We start from the raw sequence: 22,194 nt of genomic DNA on the forward strand, positions 1-22,194 counted from the left end.
GAGTTTCCATTTAGTTCCTTAAAAAAATCCTAACACTGTGTTTTGTTTTTGCCATGATCTCAAGGTAACAAGTTTACATAGTTCTCTTTAGTTTAATTATTCAAATCAAATATAAAGAGATCAAGCTTTTACTGTTATCATGAAGGTTTCATGGCTAACTTTGTTGGGACATTTAGATCAGGCTTTTCTCTCATGATAACAGATTTGATAGATTAAGACTAATTCTCTTGACTGCTTTGCCAAATAAAGAGATAACACCACAAACTTGCTCGTACATTTTACAATTATAATGGCTCATTATCTTGAAATAAAATGATTTTGATTTTGTTAGCTATAATCTAAATATTTAGGCTATCATAAAAAACAAGATCTCAATCTTAATTTATTTCGAGGACTAATTTCTTATCTCACTATCCCAAGGTAGCAGGATTTTAGCTCATTTTGTTTTTTTTAATTAAAATTAACTAATCTTGTCATAAGAGGATCAGATCTTGGGCCTTTGTTTAGATGATAATATCAGTGTTTTACACGCTTAAAATCTTGGTCTAATTTTCTCATTATAAAGCTGTATAATAAATAAATCTTAAGATAGCATAAGGTTCCATGGCAAGCTTCGGTTTTCCTGTCCCGTTATCTAAAGATAATGTCATTTCAAGACAAGTTTTTTGTCTCAAAAAGTCAGTAATGATACATCAAACAATATTTTATCTTATGTTAGGACAATATCCCTGATTGGATTGTACTTAAGGTACGGCAGTTGTGGAGACAGTTTCATCAATATTACTATCTAGAGATACGTCTTTGGGCTAATTTGGCTATTACTTTGTGGCAAGACTTCGAAGCTCAAAGGTTTGGAACAATGTGCTACTATGCTTATTTGAACCAATTAAAGGTATAGTGGAGGAAAAAAAGAACATGCACAACCATGTACCCGCTCCCGAGGGAACGTCTATTAAATGCATAGGAGAGTGCATGTTGCTGTTTGCATCGCTTATACAAGCTTAATGTGTACAAACATCCACCTTAACCCATAAATCCCTCAGTCACTATATAGAGCGGGGACTATATAGTACACTTTATATATATGTAGACTTTATATGTAGCAGACTTTATATTTATACGAGCACAGTGAATTTACCGTTCGGATAGATGATCACTGCTTTTTGCTCCCCGTGGGTACAATACAAGTTTACTCTCCCCATTTTCACTCCACCGGTAAGTAAAAATGGGGATGAGCACAAAGGATGGTCTTACATAAACATATCAGAATTATTGACATTTAGGGGGACCAATTATTTAGATTATCCACCTGGAAAAAGAACATCCTCTACTATACCTTTAAGTCTAAAAAAGTCCTAGCTTGATCTCTTCTTTCAAAAAGTTATGCCTGAATGAAGAGACCATGAAAATGAAACAGTCATTTTGAATGTTTTTCTTTTATACTTCTTTCATTTACATTTTTTAAATTAATTATGATAAAGCAAATATTTTTACACATTTGGAGCCTTTTTTCCCCATACAATTCAAGACTGTCAACTGCAAATTCTATACTTGTGAGGACTGTGTAGGAACCCTCTAAGCAACATGCTGCAAAAAAAAAGGAAGGACTGCCATATTCTGCCTTTAGACTGATGTCAGCATAGTCCTATCAGATTTTGTGCATTTTTAGTCAAGGTGAATAATGAAATATTGCACTTCAATAAAGTTAGAGAATGAAAACTCTGTGCACCAAAATACAAACCATTTTTGGTCCAAAGTAGGGGGTTACATTCTGTCAAAAGAAAAAAAAACCCAACTGAATCCTTTTTTAAGGACTGGTAAACATATCGAGAAACTTCCAGATCAAGACAAAGCCATCAGACCAGTAGGGTTATGTTTCCACCAAAGCAGAGTGGAACTAGAACCAGAGAATGAACAGAACAGTGTGTCTTCCCCTCAAAGGGTACTGCTAATCTCATTTATATTTCTGCAATACACATTTCCTAATTTAAAGACCTGATCCCTTAGATCATAATCTGAAGCTAAAGACAAGCCCCAGATCTCCTCAGGTTGAGGAGATCTCTACACCACTGGGTGGAAGTAAACTTTAAAAGAGGGTTGAAGCAGGTCAGATAATGAACCCATCTAAAAAGAATAGCCCCTGTGATGCAAATGGCACTGTTCAGTATGAAAACAAACACTTCAACACCTGTACACACCTGGGTAATTTGTTTTATAGCAAACACAACACTTTATATTCAGTTTGAGCTACTTCTGCTTGTAGCAAATTCAGGCCTTTTGGTAGTCACTTGCCTCTTTCCTCTTCGTTTTCTATTTGGCACACCACGGAGAGGGAAACACTCACTGGAATATAGATGAAGGTCGCAACAAATGGCACCAGCGACTTAGGATACTCCATCCCATTCTCCAGTGAAAACAGGTCCATTTGTGACAACAGAGATCGACAAGTCTGAATCCAAATTGGTTGAAGTGGATTTGCTAAAAGAAGGAACTAGAGGGCAATACTGCCGGTAAAATCTGACGGTACCACGATAAATGTGTGTTACAGGGCAGGGCCCCCCCTCACAGTGCCAGGAAGCAGTAAGTGCTTAAAAATGTGGATTTTGCTAGTTTTTTTGGGTTGGGGCAGAATGGGAAAAGCATTTGTTTATTTAGATCACACCCAAACATAAAGCCCCTGTTATAATGCTGTAAGAAGAAAACATATACGTCTGTGGAAAGTGCATATGATCCATATCTTTCGCCTGCAGTTGGTATTGAAGCAAGTCTGTGTCAAGCATAATGCAGAAGGGTAAATGCAGGCCCCACTACAAACCTGGGTTTGCTGGATGAGAAACTCCACATTTAGAGAGAATGTGCATGAGAGGCGAGTTTAAATAATGTTGGATTTCTTTAAGTTTAAACCGGTTGTTCTTCATCAGAGGCACACCAACATTTAGCCCATTTTTATCCAGTCTGCTGCCGTTTGGTTTCAGATTTGTATTTAGTTTTAATATCCTTTGTCATCCTTGCTCTGTATTCATCTATTTAAACTTTCTTGTTTCTTGTGCCGCAAATGCACTCTACCCCCAGGAGGTGGGCCCAAGCTACCTGTGTTCAGCCGATCAACTCAATCTGTAGTTGCTGCCTTAAGCAACCTGCATAAAGGACGTTAGCAGAGGCTGTCTGCTTTCACATGGAGGATTTTGGAGAAACCTGGTCTCTTCTTCAGAGCCTGAAAAAAAAACAAAAAAAAAACAGGATAGAGACAAAGGAAAGGGGACACCTTTAGGGGACGGCTTCTGTAAACAGGGCAGAACACTGCCAAAGTTTTATTTTTCACATTCAAACTTTAACATTAGGATGCTGTATGAAAGATTAAAAAAAGCAGACATTACTGTGAAGCAGAAAGCCAAAACAAATGTTTTTAACTATTTTTTTAAATCTAAAAAATATAAAAATTTAGATGTGTAGTTGTTTGTCTAAAGTAATTCCTTTTTAGTCTCACTAAGCAGAGACCAGAAGAGGCTATTCTTCTTACATAAGTACAAATTCAAACTCTCAGGTTTGTGCAATACACATCTAATGGTTTTCCTGCCAACAGATTCTCCTACCCTCACAATGGATCTCTATGGCTCTTCTACAGTTGCTAAGCACTTAAGGCTCCCCTTGCCCAGTCTGTCAGTTTCAATGGATGGTGGCGTCTTGGAAGGTATGCAGTTGCATCATTCTCTTCCCATTTTTGTATGATATTCAAAGGTTATTGGAGTAAAGGAGGTTAAGAACAAATGTCACACTTGTCAGCCTTTTTTTATAGCATTTATTTAAAATCATTTACATTCCGTCATCTAACTATTATTCCCTACTTTGTATTTTTGTATCCCATAAAATCGAGGATAATTTAAGCTGAGGTCTGTGGTTGTAATACAATGAGATGTGGAAAAGTTCAGGCAGTAGGAATCATTTTTTGAGGCCAATTTACCCGGCACACGTATTATTAGTGGTAAGTATGTTTAAAGCAGGATTTGGAGAAGTCATTCCCCTGACTTCATCATAACACACGTCAGTCTGACCCATCAAAACAACATGTCCAATCATGTGGCATGAAATCAGCTCACACATTCCGTCCTACTCATCCCAAACCAAGAAGTTTCAGGATTGAGTCAGGACTTAAATGAGATGCTTTTTTTTTTTTTACTTTAACTCAAAATAATCCATTTATTATGTCAAGAACTTTTCTCTGTTATATATATATATATATGCTCAGTTAGCAGCAACTTTGGGGGAACCTGAATCCCTGTGAGACCCAGTGAGGCTGTTTACCTGCAGCTTGTTCACCATTTCATCAAACAGCTTTCTGGCTTCTGGGCTGTTGGGGTCCTCAAAGTAGTCGTCTATACCAATCTGCACAACGATGGATTTAAGGTTGCGGCAAACACCTGCGTCGTTGGAAGGAGAATTTTCAAATAGGAAATGTATCTGATTATTTTGTTTGTTAGTGAGAATTGATCAATTGTTTAACGGCATAAATTACCACATGGTCCAGAAATGGACACCAGATTACACTATGAATCAGCCCCACCCCACAAAATAAAAATAAAATGATTGTACACTCACTGTTAAAGTGAAGCAAGGCTTTAGGGGTGACTGGTGTAGATGAAAGAACCAGCATCTCCAGACCCTTTAGACCCTCTCTGCAAACCTCTGCTGCTACCTCCTGGTTGATTTCGCTGACATGGTCCAACTCCAACACCTGGAGACGCATGCAGTTCCTCGCTGAACCGATGGGAAGGAAAGAAGAACAGCCGAGATTTATGAAAAGTGTGAGGGAAGAACAGGTTGGCCACTTCAGAACAGCAAATGAATCCAGTTGGGTTTTATTGTCCATATTTTCCAGAAATCATAACACAAACCTATGGTTGCTCTGTGATTCAACAGCTACTTCACAACCTTTTTATTCATTTTTTTAGGTTAACCTTCTGTCATGATTCTGCCCTTTTTGGTTCTGTTTAAGTTTTCTTTTTGACTTTTCAGTTATACTTTGATTCGTGTCTTTCTGTGTTTGCTATTGTATCAGTTTCATTTCTTCATTTCTATTCTAGTTGTTTTTGGTTGTGGAATAATCTGTCCTTGGACGTCAGACAAGCCTCCTCTCTTTCAGAGTTTAAGGCCTTCTTAAAACATTGCTGTTTGCTGAGGCATTTTCTTCATACTGAGAGCATGATCCTATTTTTATTTATGTATTTTATTTTTATCTTCTACTTTAATTACGTTTGAGTTATTTCAATTAACTTTAATTTGAACTATTTTAACAATTGTTATGCTTGTCTACTTTAATTTTACTGTTGTATTCATTGTATGTACAGCACTTAGACGACCTTCGTTATTTTAGAAGAATTTTTTATAAATAAAGGGATATTGCATTGTATATTTCTATAACAAAAATTTCAAACTTCTCAAGACATTTCTTAGACCAAAGTTGTGAAGTGCACAACCAAATGTTCTCCTGTCAACAGATGCTTCCGTCTTGATATCATTTAGATACCTTGGATTAAAAGGGTCTAAAAACAAATGCGTGCTACGGCTTTTTTTTTTTTTTTTTTTATGCTATCTTGCTTTAACTTGATAAATATGAAGAAAATATCAGAGAATATGAATGCTTTTAATGGCATCAGGTAAAAACAAAGTAACCCAAAAAAAAAACAGCAACAAAAATGCAGTAATTTGGCTGTATGTGCAATATGTACCCAGTGAGGCCAGTCCCTGAATCCCACATCCAGCTCCACCCACACCTAGAGCACGGAGATGTGGCCAGCATCTTCCAATGGTCTGCAGACATCGGTTACTGAAACGTGCAGGTTGTTGACTGAAAGCAACAAAACACTAATGAAAACTTGTTCATTACACTAGTTTTGCTCTTAATATGACATGTTGTTACTCATTGTTACATTACTTTACCATGGATGTAGTGGCGCCACCTGCAGTGAAATAATGTCCCTACAGCCGGCGCCGAGGGCCCAGATGACCTCCTGGCCAACCGGGTCTGTGGCGCTCCTTGGAACAATGTAAAAATACACAATTTAAAGTTATGGCCATCGTTCGTCCTTCTACCTAGCCACAAAATTTATGTTTAAACGCAGTGATAAACATCTTAACCATATATCAAATAGTATAACTAGAGGCACAATAAAATAAAATAAAAACCAATGCGTCAAGCATAATGAGCCTTAAGTCATATTTACTAAATGCAGTGTCCTAAAGCATTTACTTATCTTTGCTGATCACAGCTTACAGCTTATGAGAACCCTAAATTCAGTTTATCAGATGAATATAGTATTACATAAGACCAATGCAAGAAAAATCTAAATTTAGAAATGTATTGTTTTAGTAAACAAAATCAAAGGGAAGGCTGCTTATTCAGCAGCTGTCCAAGGGTTTGTGTCATGACGCAGGTTTACTAAAAACTCAGTTTTCTAAACCTGAAATGAGAGTTTCTGTTTCACAAAGAGAGTTTACTCAACCTCTTTTTCTGTTACCATAGTAACTGTGATTTATTAGAATGTGGAATACATTTAGATAACAAAAGAGCAGTGTCACATAAAACAAAATCACAAAATCTAATTGTACATAAGCCTGATTTAAAATGAAAAGGATAAAGTAAAATAGATTAATGATAGTTTGTGGTCCGTCTGTGGGCTTTTCACCTGTAGGTTACGGCCTGGAGGGCGCGGCAGTAGCAGCTGGCCAACCATAGGGAGCGATCAGTCAGCAGGTTGGGACAGTGTGAAATCTTTAGTATCAGCAGGTTACTTCCTGTGGCCTTTAACAACGCCTCCAAACCTTCCTCGAGACAGCCACTTTTACAAAAATATACGAGAAGGTCAGAAGAAGAAAAAATGCCAGACACAGAAATAAAGGTCATTTTTAATCATACTTCACTTCTAACAACAACGTCCTAGCAGCTCTGCCGCTGCTGCTTTTTACAGTAATCATCAGGCGTATTCAGAGCAAAACATTACAGACTGAAATTTATGTCCCTCACACAAACAACACCCCGCTTGACTCAATGTTGCTGGTTTCCTTCCGGTAAATAAAAACTAATATTTGACACACTGGGGATAATGAACTGCATTGAAACGTCAGTATTCATCAATTGTCATCAGTCGCTGTTCAGAAAAATCGCTCAGCCCAGCAGTTATGCAAACAATGGGGTTAATCAAGTCACGGCAACACACAGGGCAGAAATAAATACCTGAGAGGAGGTAAACCTTTAATCTACGAAAGAAACAGCAAATACAGCTGTGTCTCACCGTGTGCTTTTAAGGTAGTCCTCCTTGGATTCCTTCTTGCCGCGCTGCCTTGGTTTAAGGTTTTGCAGAATGAGAGAGTGCGTCTGAGTACACCACTGAGACAATGTGGTCAGAAACTAGAAAACAACAATTTACAACAATTAAACTCACTGTTCCACAAGCCTCTGCTTTAAATGAAGCATAACGAATGAACGTCGACTCTGCACCTTGGAAGAAATACGGGCATTTTCCAGCAGCACTCTGGTCCACACAGCTGGGTGACGAGCCACAAACCTCCAGTTGCGGCAGACCTCGGCAGTTCTCAGGAGGGTTTTCGTGTCCAGGTAGGTGAAGATGCAGAAAAGGGCTGCGCGCATCTTCAGGATCTCCGGACTGATCACCTCGTTGGATTTTGAAGGGCTCTTTTCATGACGGCATGGCTTGCTGTAGACCACTTCAGACCGACCTGCAGCAACAACAGCTTGTCAGACCTTTAATATTTACTTACGGAGCCCTGAAAAAGAATCTAGTCACATAACAATCTTAGGCTAAAGTGTATTGCATCTTGATTTAGGCCAAGATTAAGCAGTACATAATTTGTGCAGTGGAAGAAAAATGAAACACAGTTCTTCAAAGTTTTTTTCAAATGAAGCTCCAAAAAGTTTGTTGTGTGAATCTATACAGCTCTAAACAAAATTGTGCGTAATTTTTTCTTCCACTTCACAGGTAAAATGTACCCAAAAGCACTGAGGATATAGGTCACATCCCAAGCTGGGAGCATCCCACTAAGCATTGTTCAGTCAGTCATCCGATGATTTAAAAGTAATACAATAAATGCTAACCTACCAGGGCCGGCTAAATGCTGGGGCAAGAGAGGGCAGCACCTCCTTAAAATAAATGCCTTGCCCGCCCAACTCAAACTTGCTAAAAGTTGAGGAACATCACTCAGTTTCTGCGGCGCACCATGCTGTGATGAATGATTTTGTCCTGGCTGTTTGCAGTCAGCACAGACCAAACTGCTACCCCTCACTTTCCAATAAACAACCAATCAGCAATCAGTATGCAAATGAGCCAAAAACACAAACAAAAAAATTCTTCTGCTTTTCTATACCATTTATCTTGATCTTGTTTAAGAAAAAAAAAATCTTTGAGAATATATTTGACCTTTTGATTATTGTTATTAGGCTCAATTCAGTTTAAGATGCATAATGACCATCTATTAAGATTAAGAATATATTTGTTTTATGATTATTATTTTCTATTTCCCCCAAGGAAGTATTATCACTAAATGTGGTCAGGGGTTTTCCCCTGACCCAGTAACCTTAAGAACTGCAATAAGAGCTTTTCTTCAGGGATCTGTTTTTGTGGAGTTGGACACAACTTATTTCATTTCTCTTATTAACATGAATAGTTCATGTAACAACTAAAAGAGATCATGATTAAAACGGAGCAAAAAGAACAAGAAATGTAAATCTGTACACTATTCACATGAAAAGAAAATTAACTTCTTAGCTCAAAAGACATTTACATACAAAATTCAAAGACATAAACAAAATAAAAAATAAAAAGTAAACCACAGAAAATAGTGTATTCAATGGCCAATATGCCTAGAACCGACCCTAAAACCTACCAGCCTAATTCATCAGCCTTGCACTAATCACTGCACATTGGTTTAGGTTAACCAACACAAACATTCGGTGTGATTTAGTGGAGGACGGTGATGAAAAAGGCTGGATATGTCTTTTCTTACTGAGCATGTAAACATCTGCTTTCAACAGTTTTGTCTCCAATGTTGCCTCAAAACTAGTTTAGGATCACTGTCAATCTTTAGCAATAGGGTCATTTTGATTTTCTAAGGTAAAGTTCTGTGAAGTTATAGCAGTCAGTATCGGTCATTTAACATTAATTATGATGCTGGTTTATGGAAAAAAAAAGAGGTTCTCACTAGAGAATCCAGCTAAAGGTGAGTGGAACAGTACTTAAAGGATTTCTGGCATTCCAAACCAAAAGAGGATTGTTATTCACATAGACAGGTTCTGTCCCTCTTTAGACTGAGCTCTGACGTTTACAGTAGTTCCTCTGAAAGTGTTTGTTTTTAAATACATAAGTCTAATACAAAACCAATAGGTAAATTCTGTGCTTACCCATTGATGAGACTTAAAATCCTGGGAATCATGTAGTGGAAGCTTATATCTTGTCACATGGTGGTGCTAGTGTCCAACCAAAGAGCCACAATTTAGATTACATAATTAGTTTGCTTTATTTCATACCACTTTTTATCCAATTATTGCTGTTGTTATGGTGTATCCAATCCCAGCCTGCCTTAACTCTACTAATAAATGTCTCCTCCATGACTCACTTCATTTTTGGCCTTGGATTGCATCTGTGTGAAACCATCAGGGCTGTGAACCAGTACATACTATTTGACTCTTTCTCTCGGTCACACACGCACACCTCCTACACTCAAGACTGCCCGACCAACTATAAAAAAACATGCCTGTGTGCTTGTAGATACATACCAACAGCTCTGGCTAAGACTCTCCTAATAAGGAGAACTGCGTCAGAGCAGAGGGGTGCCAGTAACATGTAACATGGGACAAAAAAAACTACTTTACAGCTACAGAGAAGGACAAATTTGTACATGTGAATTTGTCACTAAGCTGTGGCCCAGATTCTTCTAGTTCCAGACTGCTACGGTCCACCTGATAAGTCCACAGCAGATGGGAAAGGCAGAGTGCAGCAGCAGGGTTTGTAAGGATGTTGGCACCACATGATGTTACAGAGAAATGCACAATCTGTTGTGCAGCAATAAGTGGTTATCTAGTATGTAGCAAAATCTTCATAGAAACATAGGAACAGCCCATGAATTTTCTTGTATTCTTGCAACTAAGACTAGTTAAACTGAAAATCTAAACAGTCCCTTTGGACGTAATTTGACAAAATCAATCTCAGCATAAATCCAGCCGCTTCGCGAAGATCTGAATAGGATGTGAAAACACAGGAGCACAGCTCTCAGGTCTGTGGTTTTAATTTTTGGAGATGTTTAAATCAGGGTAAGGTTATAACAGTTTCCAAGCTTTTAATACCTGACTAAGTAGAATTTGAATCATCATCTAAAAAAAAAACAATTAGCTGAGAACCTACCAAGATATGGCCATCCACCTAAATTCATCGAGCACAGACAGTGGGAGAAAAAGCAGCTGTTGAAAGAAAGTCATAGCTGTTTGCAGTTTGCCAAAAAGTAATCTAGGGAACAACATATGAAGAACAACAAGACCTGCAGCAAGTGGCAGCATCATGCTGTGGGGTTGCTGTTTTTTCAGTAGGGACAGTTTAGTAGGAAATGTCATGCATGGTTATACATTCTCTTTCATAGCAAAATAATTAGTATGTTGAAGTTTAGTGATCTTGTATTTTTGTGTGAAGGAGTGTAATTGTTTCAGGACGCTGCAAACTGTATCTTTTTGCAGTTAAGATATGTGGTGTTGGTGTATTGCCTTGTCCCTCATTGGAGACACTTTGTTTAACCTCCCCATATCTGCTTCTCTTCTATGTTCTGCTTTGTGCTGCAAGAACCATGGAGGGTGCGATAGCTACACTCACTGACTTTGTGTTCCTGAAGCTGTTTTCTTTTAAAATAAACTTACAAAGAGGGAATGATCTCTTACTTTATTGAAAAAGTGTCTTACTTATAACTGAGATTTCCGTAAAGATAATGGGATGATGGTGGCTTAAGGTAGAAGAGTTATCTTGCTGTCTTTAAGCTTTGGGTCTGACTCCAGCTCTCACCCTTGCACAGTGTTAATGTGCCCTTTACCCAAACACCTATGTTCAAATGTCCTATTGATCTGTTCATCATCCCCTGATTACTGTTTGTTAAACATGGTTCTAATCTCCAGAGCTCTGAGTGGTCTGCATGTTTAGAATAATTTTCTCTGAAAGTTCAGTCAATTTACAATCAAAACTGACTTAAAAAATACAGCCAGAACTACAGGGGAATGATTTTAGAGTTAAACATTCCAGGTCCAGAAAGTAAACATCCTGCCTAGTTCCCCTTCATCCTTCACTTTACCAGGCAATCATTTTCTGTCTATGTTTTGAGGCTGGAAGCAAATGGTTATAACAGAATTTGTACTTTCTGAACCTCGATTGTATCCAACCAAACGGTTTCAGATCAAATCAAATCATGTTCATGAGATGGAATGACTCAGTCAGTCTAAATAAGTTCTCAGTGGGAAAAAAACCCAAAACATTTCATTAATTGAGATCAAAATATTTTGCAATGAAGGATGGGCAAAAAAAAGTTCTAAAACACCCTAATTCATGTGGACTCATTGAAATAGGAAGTACTGCACTTATTATTTGTAAGAATAAAAGAAAAGCTTGTTTAATCTTTCACCAACTTCACAATGTCTCACTGCTCAGAGATGGTTTAATACGTAAATTAAGGGAAATAAAGATACTTGTATTTGTGACTAAATGTAAAATCCAAAGAAAGGGATGCAAATACCTATGTAAGGCTCTCTGTCTACTTTAGGTGCAACTGTTCTGCTTGTTTCTCTGAAAGTTGAATCTGCTTTTAATTACAAACAAAGTTGGAAAACCAGCCCCTTTATTCTGGGATTCAGGACACAAACAGAATGTAAATCATCCCAGAGCAGCTTTTTACCTGTGTTGGGGCGATACGCTGCCCTGCTGTGGTGAGAATAAGGTACTGCAGACTGCTGAACCTCAGCCACTGCTCTCCTCTCTTGCTCCCACATCTCCACTTCAGACTCTGTAGTCCGGGAACCAACGTCTGACACGTCCCCCTCCTCGCCTTCAGTGCTGTTCCTGTATGGTCGTCGCTGCCAGTTTTGAATAGCCTGTTTGCGAAGTCCCCAATTTTTAGGTCCACATCCAGGGGAGCGCTCGTAGCCACCCTCGCCCATCTGGCACTGCATGTGATAGTACTGCGTCTCAGGACAATCCTCCATGGGATGCATCTCGATGCTATCACTGCCATAACCTCCAGAACCCTGAGAGACAGTCTTTATCCTTCCTGATGCTCTGCAGAAGAACAACGAGTGGATATTTAAACATCATCATTAGGATTTTCTAGTTTTATTTGACAAGCACATCTGTATCATCTCAAAATCAGAGTTCAACTTAGTCTTAATTGATAACAAAAATCAAGCTTGACTGAAACTATTGTAATTTTGATATAGAAATGAAGATAATCAACACTCTGTTTGCAAAAATCCTGGCAAAGGCCTGGAAAAAACAACAACTGATTTCATCAACCAGGAAATGCAAATCTTATTGCTTTTAATTAAAATTCAGACAGCTGTTCTAATAGAAGTTAAGTGAAAATAATAATAAACATTTATTTATTTATTATTTATGTTTCATTTAAAAATAGTGTATCTGGGATGTTGGATGGGCTCTCAATTGACACCAACAGGTGTAAATGCACGCCAAAAGAAACAGGCTGTAAAGAGAAAAACATGCATCAAACACATGAATGATGCAAACTCCAAGAGGCAAATCAACACATCCAGCAGAAAAAGGCTACGAAAGAAAAATACTGCAGTTACGGAAAATAAAAGCGGAATATTCAACCAACAAAACCAACCAATCCCAAGATGACTGTTCAGCGATAAAAATAAAAAAAAATCTAAAAATTCAAATTTAAGTAAATATTCAAAATGAAATATAAATCAACACCAACTAATGTAGCTCATTATCGAACCCTGTCGGTACTGGAGCTTGTACCGTGAGTAAACACACAGTACAAGCTAAATGAATTAATCAATAAAGGATACAGAATGTCTTATTTAATCTATATTCTTCAATTAAATGCACCAAATTCTAAAAAAATCCTACACGCCTCAAGGTTCATTTTCTAAGAAATTCTCTCATTGGTAAAGTCATACTTATTAAGTCATAAAAACTGCTTCCAAATTTTCATAGTGATGCTTAATAACAGCAAGAGAGGAGAACATGTTGATCCTCAGGGAAGAGCTTTTATTAACCCAAGACAGGAGGCCTAGACATCTACTGGCAACAAAGTGTGTCCGTGTCTGTCAGTGATTCAATGGGCAAGGCCTGACGTCACGACAGGAAATATATTCACTACGACCAGGGGATGACAGTTGGGTTAGTCAGAGTACTACGGCATGGCCATGTGTGTGAAGTTGGTGCCAGAGACCCAGAAGTCAAGCTTCATATTGAGACATGACAGCGCTTTTCAATTACTATCACTGCATGAAAAGTGGGATTTTCGTCAATATACGGCACTGTAGATTGTCGTGGAACTTCAGGTTAGCGGCAGTTTACGGCAATTTGCAGGCCTTGCCGTAAACTCCCGTAAATTGTCAGAAATTGACGTGGAATTTCTTAGGCAGTGTTCCCCCCATGCCTCCCCCCCATGGAATTCTAGGGGAGGCTTTAACATGTAAATGAACATGCTGTGAGCTATACAAATGCAAACCAGGGTTGCATTTGGGTAAGAAAATCTCTGATACAAAGAGATCAGGTATAGCCTCTTACATTTTAGCTTGAATTGATTTATTTAATTAAAGTATAGAGACCAAAACAGATCTTTAGCTGACAGAGCAATACATTTAGAGCAGTAATTATTTTTTTTTAAATTTGCATTTAAGATAAAAAATAAAATGTTGTCTGTCAATATGCTCAATTCACAATTACTTAAGTGGAAAAGTTTCAAGAAATGATTCTGAGATGATTCACTTTATAACATGGCGCATTATCCTGTTGGAAGTAGCCATCAGAAGATTGGTACACTGTGGTCATAAGGTCATAGGTCAGCATGCTAAATTGGTTTTAAGTGGCCCAAAGTGTGGCAATAAATATCCTCCAAATAGATGGTAGAAATAGATCAGGCCCAGTATAGCCTAATTATAGACTCTTACATTTTAGCTTGAATTGATTTATTTAATTAAAGTACGCTAGATTACTGTGTATGCAAATGTTATGTAAAAGAAAATACACAAAATAATTTACTTCAAAAATTAGTTTTAATCAGAATCAGTTGGCTGTAATGGTTAATTTTTTTTTTTAGATTTCCACTTTTTTTTTTTTTGTTATTGAATATATAAGAAAACAATAACAATCTCAAACAACAAGTCAATAACAAATATTTCAATACAAGAAGAAATATCACAACTCCTGCTTTTGAAAAATAAAATTAAATGCACAGGCTGGAACAAAGTATAAAATAAAATAAATAAAAATAAATAAAATAATAATAGGGTTTAAAGTAAATTAATCAGTGGGGACTACCAACTGAAATTCTTCAATTAACTCAAACAATTTAATTGCATTTAAATTCTGCATCTTTCTCAGACATCTTTTGAAAAGGGAAAGTTCATTTTTGAGAGCAGAGATTGAGAGGGAGCATTTTGCATAGCGACATTTATGGATATAATACTTTGTTACAATTATTAGAATATTGATTAAAAATTCCAAATTTTTTTTCTTTAATGGATAAACCGAATTGAATGTTTTGCCAGGAAATAAAATCTAAATTTATTGTTTTAGAAGACAGAAAGGTTCGAAGTTGATCCCATAAGTTTAATACTTCTTTACATTCATAAAAAAGATGTTTAGTTGTTTCCAATTGAGTTTTACAAAAGCCACAATTCTCAACATTAAACTTAATTCTCTCTCTTAAAAACTCATTTGAAGGATATATGTTATTTATTATTTTAAATTGTAATTCTTTATATTTAGGAGGAATTGGGAATTTCAAATAATTTGTCCTAATTTTGACTATCATAGATTTCTTAAAATTTTGTTAGAGAGCTGTGCTTTTTGTTCTTCCTGGGTACATATTATTTATAGAATATTGATTAAAAAACTTGTTGTTGCATTTATTATCTCTAATGTCCACCTGCTCAAATTCAATCTTATGGAGACAAACAATTGCAATTGCAAACAATTTATAGGTGCATTACCGCCACCTTCCAGAATGGAGCGACGCGAGCTCTTCTCGCGAGTCCTTCCGTATAACAATGACGTCGTATGTGATTGGAGGAGCCTGATGAGCCTTCGGCCCCATCGTCCAATCACGTGTGAGCTTTTGTGCACTACGACTTCTCGCGAGACCAGCATATTAGCAGACATGTTTGTGTTACTACACTTAGAAGAACTTCATCTCCATTTACCGTGTTTGTATTTTGTTGTTACGTGAACAATGGCTGCACGACGTCTCGCGTTCAACTCGCCTCCAACTGCTCTTAGTCCACAACTTTCGGCCAGCCCGCAGACTGACGAGAAGAAACTGCTGATTGCTATCAGCGGACTGTCTCGTCAGCTTGCCCAACATACTGCCGACATGAATGAACGCCTCACTCAGCTGGAGAATTCGATGCGCTCCAGGTTGTAGTCCATAGAGGACAAGATGGCGGCTCTGCAGTCGAGCAACTTTGCAGGATATACGAACTCGAGGAAGAGAAGACGGGTGAACAACGCCACGCTAGCGGTAAATATATGTTCGATTACTGGTAGCTATGCTAAAAGCAGCCTAGCTTAGCTAGGCAAGCTAAAGACAACCTAGCCTAGCTAGGTAAGCTAAAAGCAGCCTAGCCTAAAGCTTTATTAAAGTGTATTTTTTGTGATTCACAGGAAGCAATATGCCGTCTTAACAACTCGGAAACTAATTGCAGGCGCTATGAACCGGAGCAGGGGTAAGGTTTAAAGAATATGCGGTAAAAGGACATGGATACGGATGGATACCGACGATAGCTGTACTTTTTTTTTTTTTTCAGACTACAGTCGCCTCACAATGAGGCGGTGACCTCCTATTTGCTCGGATTTGCACGATGTTGATAAAGACGACATTGTGTGTAAGTGACTTGTTTTAATGTTTTCTCCTTCCTTGTTACTGTGACTTGCGTTTGATTTTTTTTTTTATTCATACCACTCTCATTTAATTGTTTTCCAGCTGCCTGTAAGACGTATTATGAGACGGTATGCAGGAGCTTCAGATACACGCTGCTAGCCAGCACGCTGCGTGCGGAGGCCGCCAGGCTATCTGCTCGGAGTCGGGCCAGAAGAAAGAGTAAGACTTTATTTGGTGACTATTTTTCAGGTGCATTGATAGATGTGTTGTGTCCATATGCAGTGCGCTGATTCATTGTTTTTTTTTCAGCTGCTGAAGGCGAGGCAGAGTGTGCTATCAGATGAGGAAGTGGAACTCTGTAAGTCCGCCACCGTCGACCTCATGTCCGACGAAGAAGATGGCGTCGTCGGCGGTGTCTCTGTATGGATTGTACGGTCGCCGCCATTTCGTAGGCCGGATCTCACTGAACTCTGTGTTAAGCTGCAGTCCCGGTTAGAAGCGATGCCGAAGTACAGGGCCACGCACAGTAGGCGTCTGCACATCGGACCTGCCTCGGAGGGAATGCTGCCTGTTACCTCCAACCCCGAGGAAGCAAACGGACCGTTCACGGAGTTGTAATTTTTAGATACGCATGTGTTTGGATACGCGTTGCATATAGTTGGGTGTGTTTTAATAAAGCTCTTTCTTTGCATAAACAGCTTCCTGGCAAATCTTAATTTCCTGTATAAATTCATTCATGTCCTTGATGGTAGCATAATAATTGTGTAGTAGTGTAGGATAACATAAATACACAGCATATGAATGAATAAATATATGAATATATATATATGAATGAATAAATATATATATGAATAAATATATATATATATATATATATGCCAACCAATCACGAGCGACTTTACTTGTTTAAAAGGAAGCGGTTCCGTCCAATACTCAGTAAGAAAATTAAAGCCTGGCGTGGCCACGTGTGGTTTTGCTGCCAATCACGAGCGATTTCACTTGTTTGAGAATAGTGGTTTCAGCCAATACTGAGAAGGTTATTCAAGCCAGACCTGGCCAGCCGCGCGGGTTTGCTGCATTCATATGCTAATTAGGGCCATTAGTACAGCTGATCGCTCTCCACATACGTCAGAGTCCGTTTCCGACAATTTGTGGCACGACAAACGCGGACAAGCACGGGTTGCAAATTGTCGGAAACTGACGAAAATCAGGCAGATCTGCGGGAGTTTACGGGGGTTTACGGGGACGAAAATCTCACTTTTCATGCAGTGTATGGAGAACCATTTTGGGATGCTGTGAGTTTCATTACTGTCCTGCAACTTTGAACCTGGTCAACTTAGGAGTAAACTGATTTATCTAAGCTTTCAAATCGGCTACAGCATGAAAGAAATTTCAAATATGTTCACTGAGTTATTAACAGTATGCAGATGACACTGCAAATTTTTAAACATGGATAAGACATTCAATATCTACCTTTCACTGTCACATCTGCAGTGATTCGACTACAGGGTTGGATTTCCAAAATGGTGCTTATTCTTAAATAATACCAACAAGCAAGAGATTGTGTGATGTTTGGTAACCAACATAAACGTGTATCATATTCCAATGAGTGGTAAGGGTACGGTGGCCAAGGGGCGCAAATGTTGAGTACATACATAACTTTACAGCACATTCAAAAGGTCCTGTAAACTTTAAAATTAGACTAACAAACACAAAAAGGAGACAAACACAAAAAATAAATGACAGGCGGAGAAAAGATGCTGCAAGGCACACAACAACTGCAAGATAAGAAAAGCTGCAATCACAGAAAAAATAAGAATGCAGCAAAGTGGAAGCATGTTGCTAACACGAAACCTGCTGCAAAATACATAAATGAAGCTAAAACACAAAAGACCTGCAAAGGAAAATTCTGCAAGCAGCAAAGATGACTACAAGTGAGGCAAAGCTGCAAACTAGCAGCACATGGTGGAAATGCTTCAGACCGCTAGGAGGAGATGACCATTAGCTCATATACTGCAAGAATTGAAATCTAAATAAGTCATTTTTCATTGAAATAAGGAGGTAAGTGAAACACCTACCTCCTCAATTCACATTTAAAATAAGAAAAACAAGTGCATTGTCTTATATCAAGTGTATATTATCTAATTATCTTATTTTAAGAGTAAAAATACTCATTCAAATCATCTCATTTACCTACACAAATTAAAGGTAAATATACTTATTTAAGACATTAGTACTTATTTCTAGATCATTTTTGCAGTGTAGAAGTGGACCGTTAGTAAAGACATAAGTAGGATCCTAAGCGAGATTAAGAGTTTAAAAAAAACTTCAAAGGAAATCCTACCTTTGCTTTCTTCCTTTCTCTGGAAGGTCTCCCATTTCTGTTTATGCTAAGGGTCTGCTCCAAACATTTTAACTGGTGGTGATGTCTATGTTCTGGTCTATATCAGCTGACAGGTTTCTAACTCTAGTGGTCTGGAGCAGAAAGATTGAAATTTGCACTCATAAATATATGAATCTTACGCATAAATCTGTAATTTGGACTCATAAATTTGTGATTTAATCGTGTTAACTTGTCATTCATACACATACTGACTTTTATTTGTAGATTTGCGAGTTGTATTCATAAATCCCTGAACTTGTATCAATGCAAAGTTTTGTTTTTCTATCTTATATTCCTAAGTTCTAAACTTATGTATTTTCAAAGATGACTATCTGAAGTCATGTGTATGCATGAGTTTACAAAGACCAAACACAAATTCTAAATGCATCGATTTTCATTTACAATATAGAACATTTAGATTGTGCTGTTCAAAAGGTTAGACAAAAAATAGACAACTGGAGGAAGAATAAAGGAATATTTTCATATAACATCTTTAAAGATGTTAGTAAAATTTATATACCTTGCATTTTTTATTCCACATTACAGTTTTCCACATTTATTCATGTCCACTGTATGTTTGTCTATTGGTGGTATGCAACACCAAAGAAAATTATTTATAAATGTAAAACAATTCTGTTTTTCGTTTTATTTATAAATGTAAAACAATTCTGTTCTTTTTCATAATATTCACTCGGTGTCTCGCTATGGGATGCAGCCTCCTGCAGCCCTGATAGAAGCATTTATCTCAATCTGCCAATCCTGATTGGCCGGTGAAAGTGCCCGTCTTACGCCACGCCCCGTAGCTCCGACTACTAAAGCGTGTGCGGATCACGGCACTCCAATTCAAAACCTCTTCTCACCTAAGAGCTTATCTCACGTCGGAGCCTTCTTGCTAGCTTAACTGCCCACAGACGGACCTTGCTAGTTTCCGTCGCCGGACGCTAGCACTGTGCTCTGGCTTCTGCCTTGTCCGCTCACTCCAGACCGGACCGGTATTCTTTTCCGTTCTCTTCACGGCGGAATCCCTCTCGGCTCCCCTCCGCAGACGCTCGACTAGGACGAGCATTTAGCACACCAGCTACTTTCTCGACCCCGCCACGCTAGCACGCCAGCTAGCTACGGTTCCTTTCCCTACCAGCACTCCAGCTCGTCGGAAAATGGCAACCGTCAAAAACTCCCACGCCAGGGGAGACTACCGTCTTTGTGGCTGCGGGAATAAAATTTCGGGGAAAGACACCCACCAGTACAGTACCTGTCTGGGAGTCGACCACGCCAGGTTGGCCCTCGAGATTCCCGGCTCCTGTGGGCACTGCAAAGTGTTCATGGTTAAGAGCCTCAGACGCAGGCTAGCCCGCCAGGTTAGCATCTCGGACCGTGATCCATTCCTCCCCACCGCCGCCCAAGGTGCAGCCGCGGAGGAGGACGTGGACACAGCTGGGGAAGCTCCGGAGACTGACTACGACTGGGGTGCCCAGTGCGAGCAGCTCCATGCCCCCCCGTTTCCCGAGGAAGACGTGCTGGAAGTCAGCCCCATGGAGGAGGATGACGACACCTCGTTCCTCATATCAGAGGACGAGGAAGAGGATGACACCTTCATGGCCCCAGCGCAGCCTGAGAAGCCGAAACCGCTGAGCTCTTCCACCAAGGAAGACAGGGGAGCGAGCTCACAAGCTCCCTCCCTCCATGTGGACCTGCTCGACGTGTGCAAACGCGCGGCAGAGAAGCTGGAGATCCCCTTGCCGGTCGCAATAGCGGAGCCCACCCGGTCCCGCTACGAAGGCAAACGGCTTGCCCTGGCGCGAAATGCGGTGAAGCAGCTTCTTCCTGTCTTCCCCGAGTTGCTGACTGAGCTCTCCAAAACATGGACTAACTGCCCATACAGCAACAGGAGCCCTATTTCGGGCGCAGCATCCCTCGATTGCGAGGCGATGGATGCCCACGGCCTCCTCTCCATGCCTCCGGTGGAAGTCCCGGTGGCTGCGCACCTCTGCCCAGGCAGCTCGAGCCAGCTGTCTGAGGCTTCCCCCAGGCGCCCGACGCTGCCAGCCAAGCCCGATCGGTTTCAGTCTGCGCTGACCGAAAGGGCATACAAAGCAGCAGCCCTCTCGGCCAGAGCCCTCAGCGCCCTATCCATCCTCACTGCCTACCAAGCGGAGTTGTTTGGCGCGTCCGCTGAGGAGCAAGATCCGGACGCGTGGGAGGAGATGGCGGTCATTGCAGATTTGTCTCTCCGTATCCAACGTGTCTCGGTCCAGGGAAGGTGATGGCAACCCTCGTCGTCCAGGAGCGAGCGCGATGGCTCAGTCCCGCTGAGAGCGGAGCGCCCCACCGTACCTCCTGTGGTGCCCGGGAATCATTTCTCGGTTCTACCAGAGGGGGGCGCGGGACAGGAGCCGCAATATGTTTCCCCGCTTTCTCTCAGATGGGAAAGCTGGAGAGCAGCAGCAGCTCCACCGTGGGTGTTGCGCACAATTTCCCGGGGATACAGGCTTCAATTCGCCACTGTCCCTCCCCGCTTCTCCGGCGTAATACACTCACATGCACAGGGAGAATCAGCTTGAGTCTTACGGGAGGAAATTCTCTCTCTGTTAGACAAACGAGCGGTTTCTGTCGTATCTCCCGAACAGAGTCTGTCAGGGTTTTATTCCAGATACTTCCTCGTCCCCAAAAGGGGGGGGAGAGGAATCCGCCCTATTCTGGACTTGAGGGCCCTGAACAAATTCCTGCGGAAATACAAGTTCAGGATGCTGACACATGCAGCACTGCTGCGTCTAGTAAGACCGAACGACTGGTTTTCGTCCGTGGATCTGAAAGACGTGCATTTCCACATTCCCATTTATCCCCCTCACAGATAATATCTCCGATTTGCCTTTCAAGGGGTGTGTTACGAATACCGTGTTCTACCATTCGGTCTGTCTCTCAGCCCGAGGGTTTTCATACGGTGCACAGAGGCCGCGGTAGCTCCGCTCAGACGCCGGGGGATACGTCTGGCCACGTATTTGGACAACTGGCTCCTGTTAGCGCAGTCAGAACAGGAAGCCAGGGTTCACACACATATTGTCACAGCACACCTGATGGATTTGGGTTTTGTGATAAATATGGAGAAAAGCCACCTATCTCCAACGCAGGAGATATGCTTTCTGGGTTTATCCCTGCGCTCTGTCCCGTTCACAGCTCGCCTGTCGGAGGAAAGGGTGACGACTTTCAGAGCGTGCCTTGCACATTTCCGTCTGCACAAGTCTGTCCAGTTCAGACTGTGCCTTTGGTTGCTGGGTCTGATGGCCTCAGCCATCCTCGTGATTCGCCTCAGCCGCCTTCACATGCTGGACTTTCAGCGCTGGGTCGCTTTGCTCCGAATGGACCCCGTGCGTCATGGCGCACGGCGGATAACGGTCACAGCGGACTGTATAACAGCTCTGCGTTGTTGGCGAGCCCCGTCCTTCCTGACCCGAGGGGTGCCTATGGGCACCGTCTCGTCCAGGAAAGTGGTAACCACGGATGCCAGCCTATCAGGCTGGGGCGGCATTCACGAGGGCAGGTCTGTGAGGGGTCGCTGGAGCCAGGCTCTCCAGCGCCTTCACATAAACTATCTCGAACTTTCGGCGGTGTTTCTTTCTCTGAGACACTTCCTTCCATTCCTCTCGGGTCACCATGTCCTGGTGAGGACAGACAACACGACAACAGTGGCGTATATCAAC

At 40.5% G+C, this 22,194-nt stretch overlaps 1 protein-coding gene across 2 annotated transcripts in view; it reads right to left on the reverse strand.

Moving 5' to 3' along the window:
• Positions 1–910: 910 nt before the first annotated feature.
• Positions 911–22,194, reverse strand: part of fbxo41 (F-box protein 41) — a 70,091-nt gene continuing 48,807 nt past the window's right edge. For both annotated transcript variants that reach the window (XM_038304758.1, XM_038304759.1), the window contains exons 6-14: positions 11,938–12,317; positions 7,496–7,734; positions 7,290–7,405; positions 6,684–6,836; positions 5,938–6,033; positions 5,727–5,845; positions 4,597–4,755; positions 4,303–4,418; positions 911–3,214 (exon numbers count right to left, since the gene is read on the reverse strand). In XM_038304758.1, the coding sequence (XP_038160686.1) occupies positions 3,152–3,214; positions 4,303–4,418; positions 4,597–4,755; positions 5,727–5,845; positions 5,938–6,033; positions 6,684–6,836; positions 7,290–7,405; positions 7,496–7,734; positions 11,938–12,317 (1,441 nt within the window). In that variant the 3' untranslated portion in view covers positions 911–3,151. The remainder of the gene's footprint in view (positions 3,215–4,302; positions 4,419–4,596; positions 4,756–5,726; positions 5,846–5,937; positions 6,034–6,683; positions 6,837–7,289; positions 7,406–7,495; positions 7,735–11,937; positions 12,318–22,194) is intronic.

Source organism: Cyprinodon tularosa, unplaced genomic scaffold (assembly GCF_016077235.1).
Source record: "Cyprinodon tularosa strain WSP-4 unplaced genomic scaffold, ASM1607723v1 ctg540, whole genome shotgun sequence".
Taxonomy (NCBI): Eukaryota; Metazoa; Chordata; class Actinopteri; order Cyprinodontiformes; family Cyprinodontidae; genus Cyprinodon; species Cyprinodon tularosa.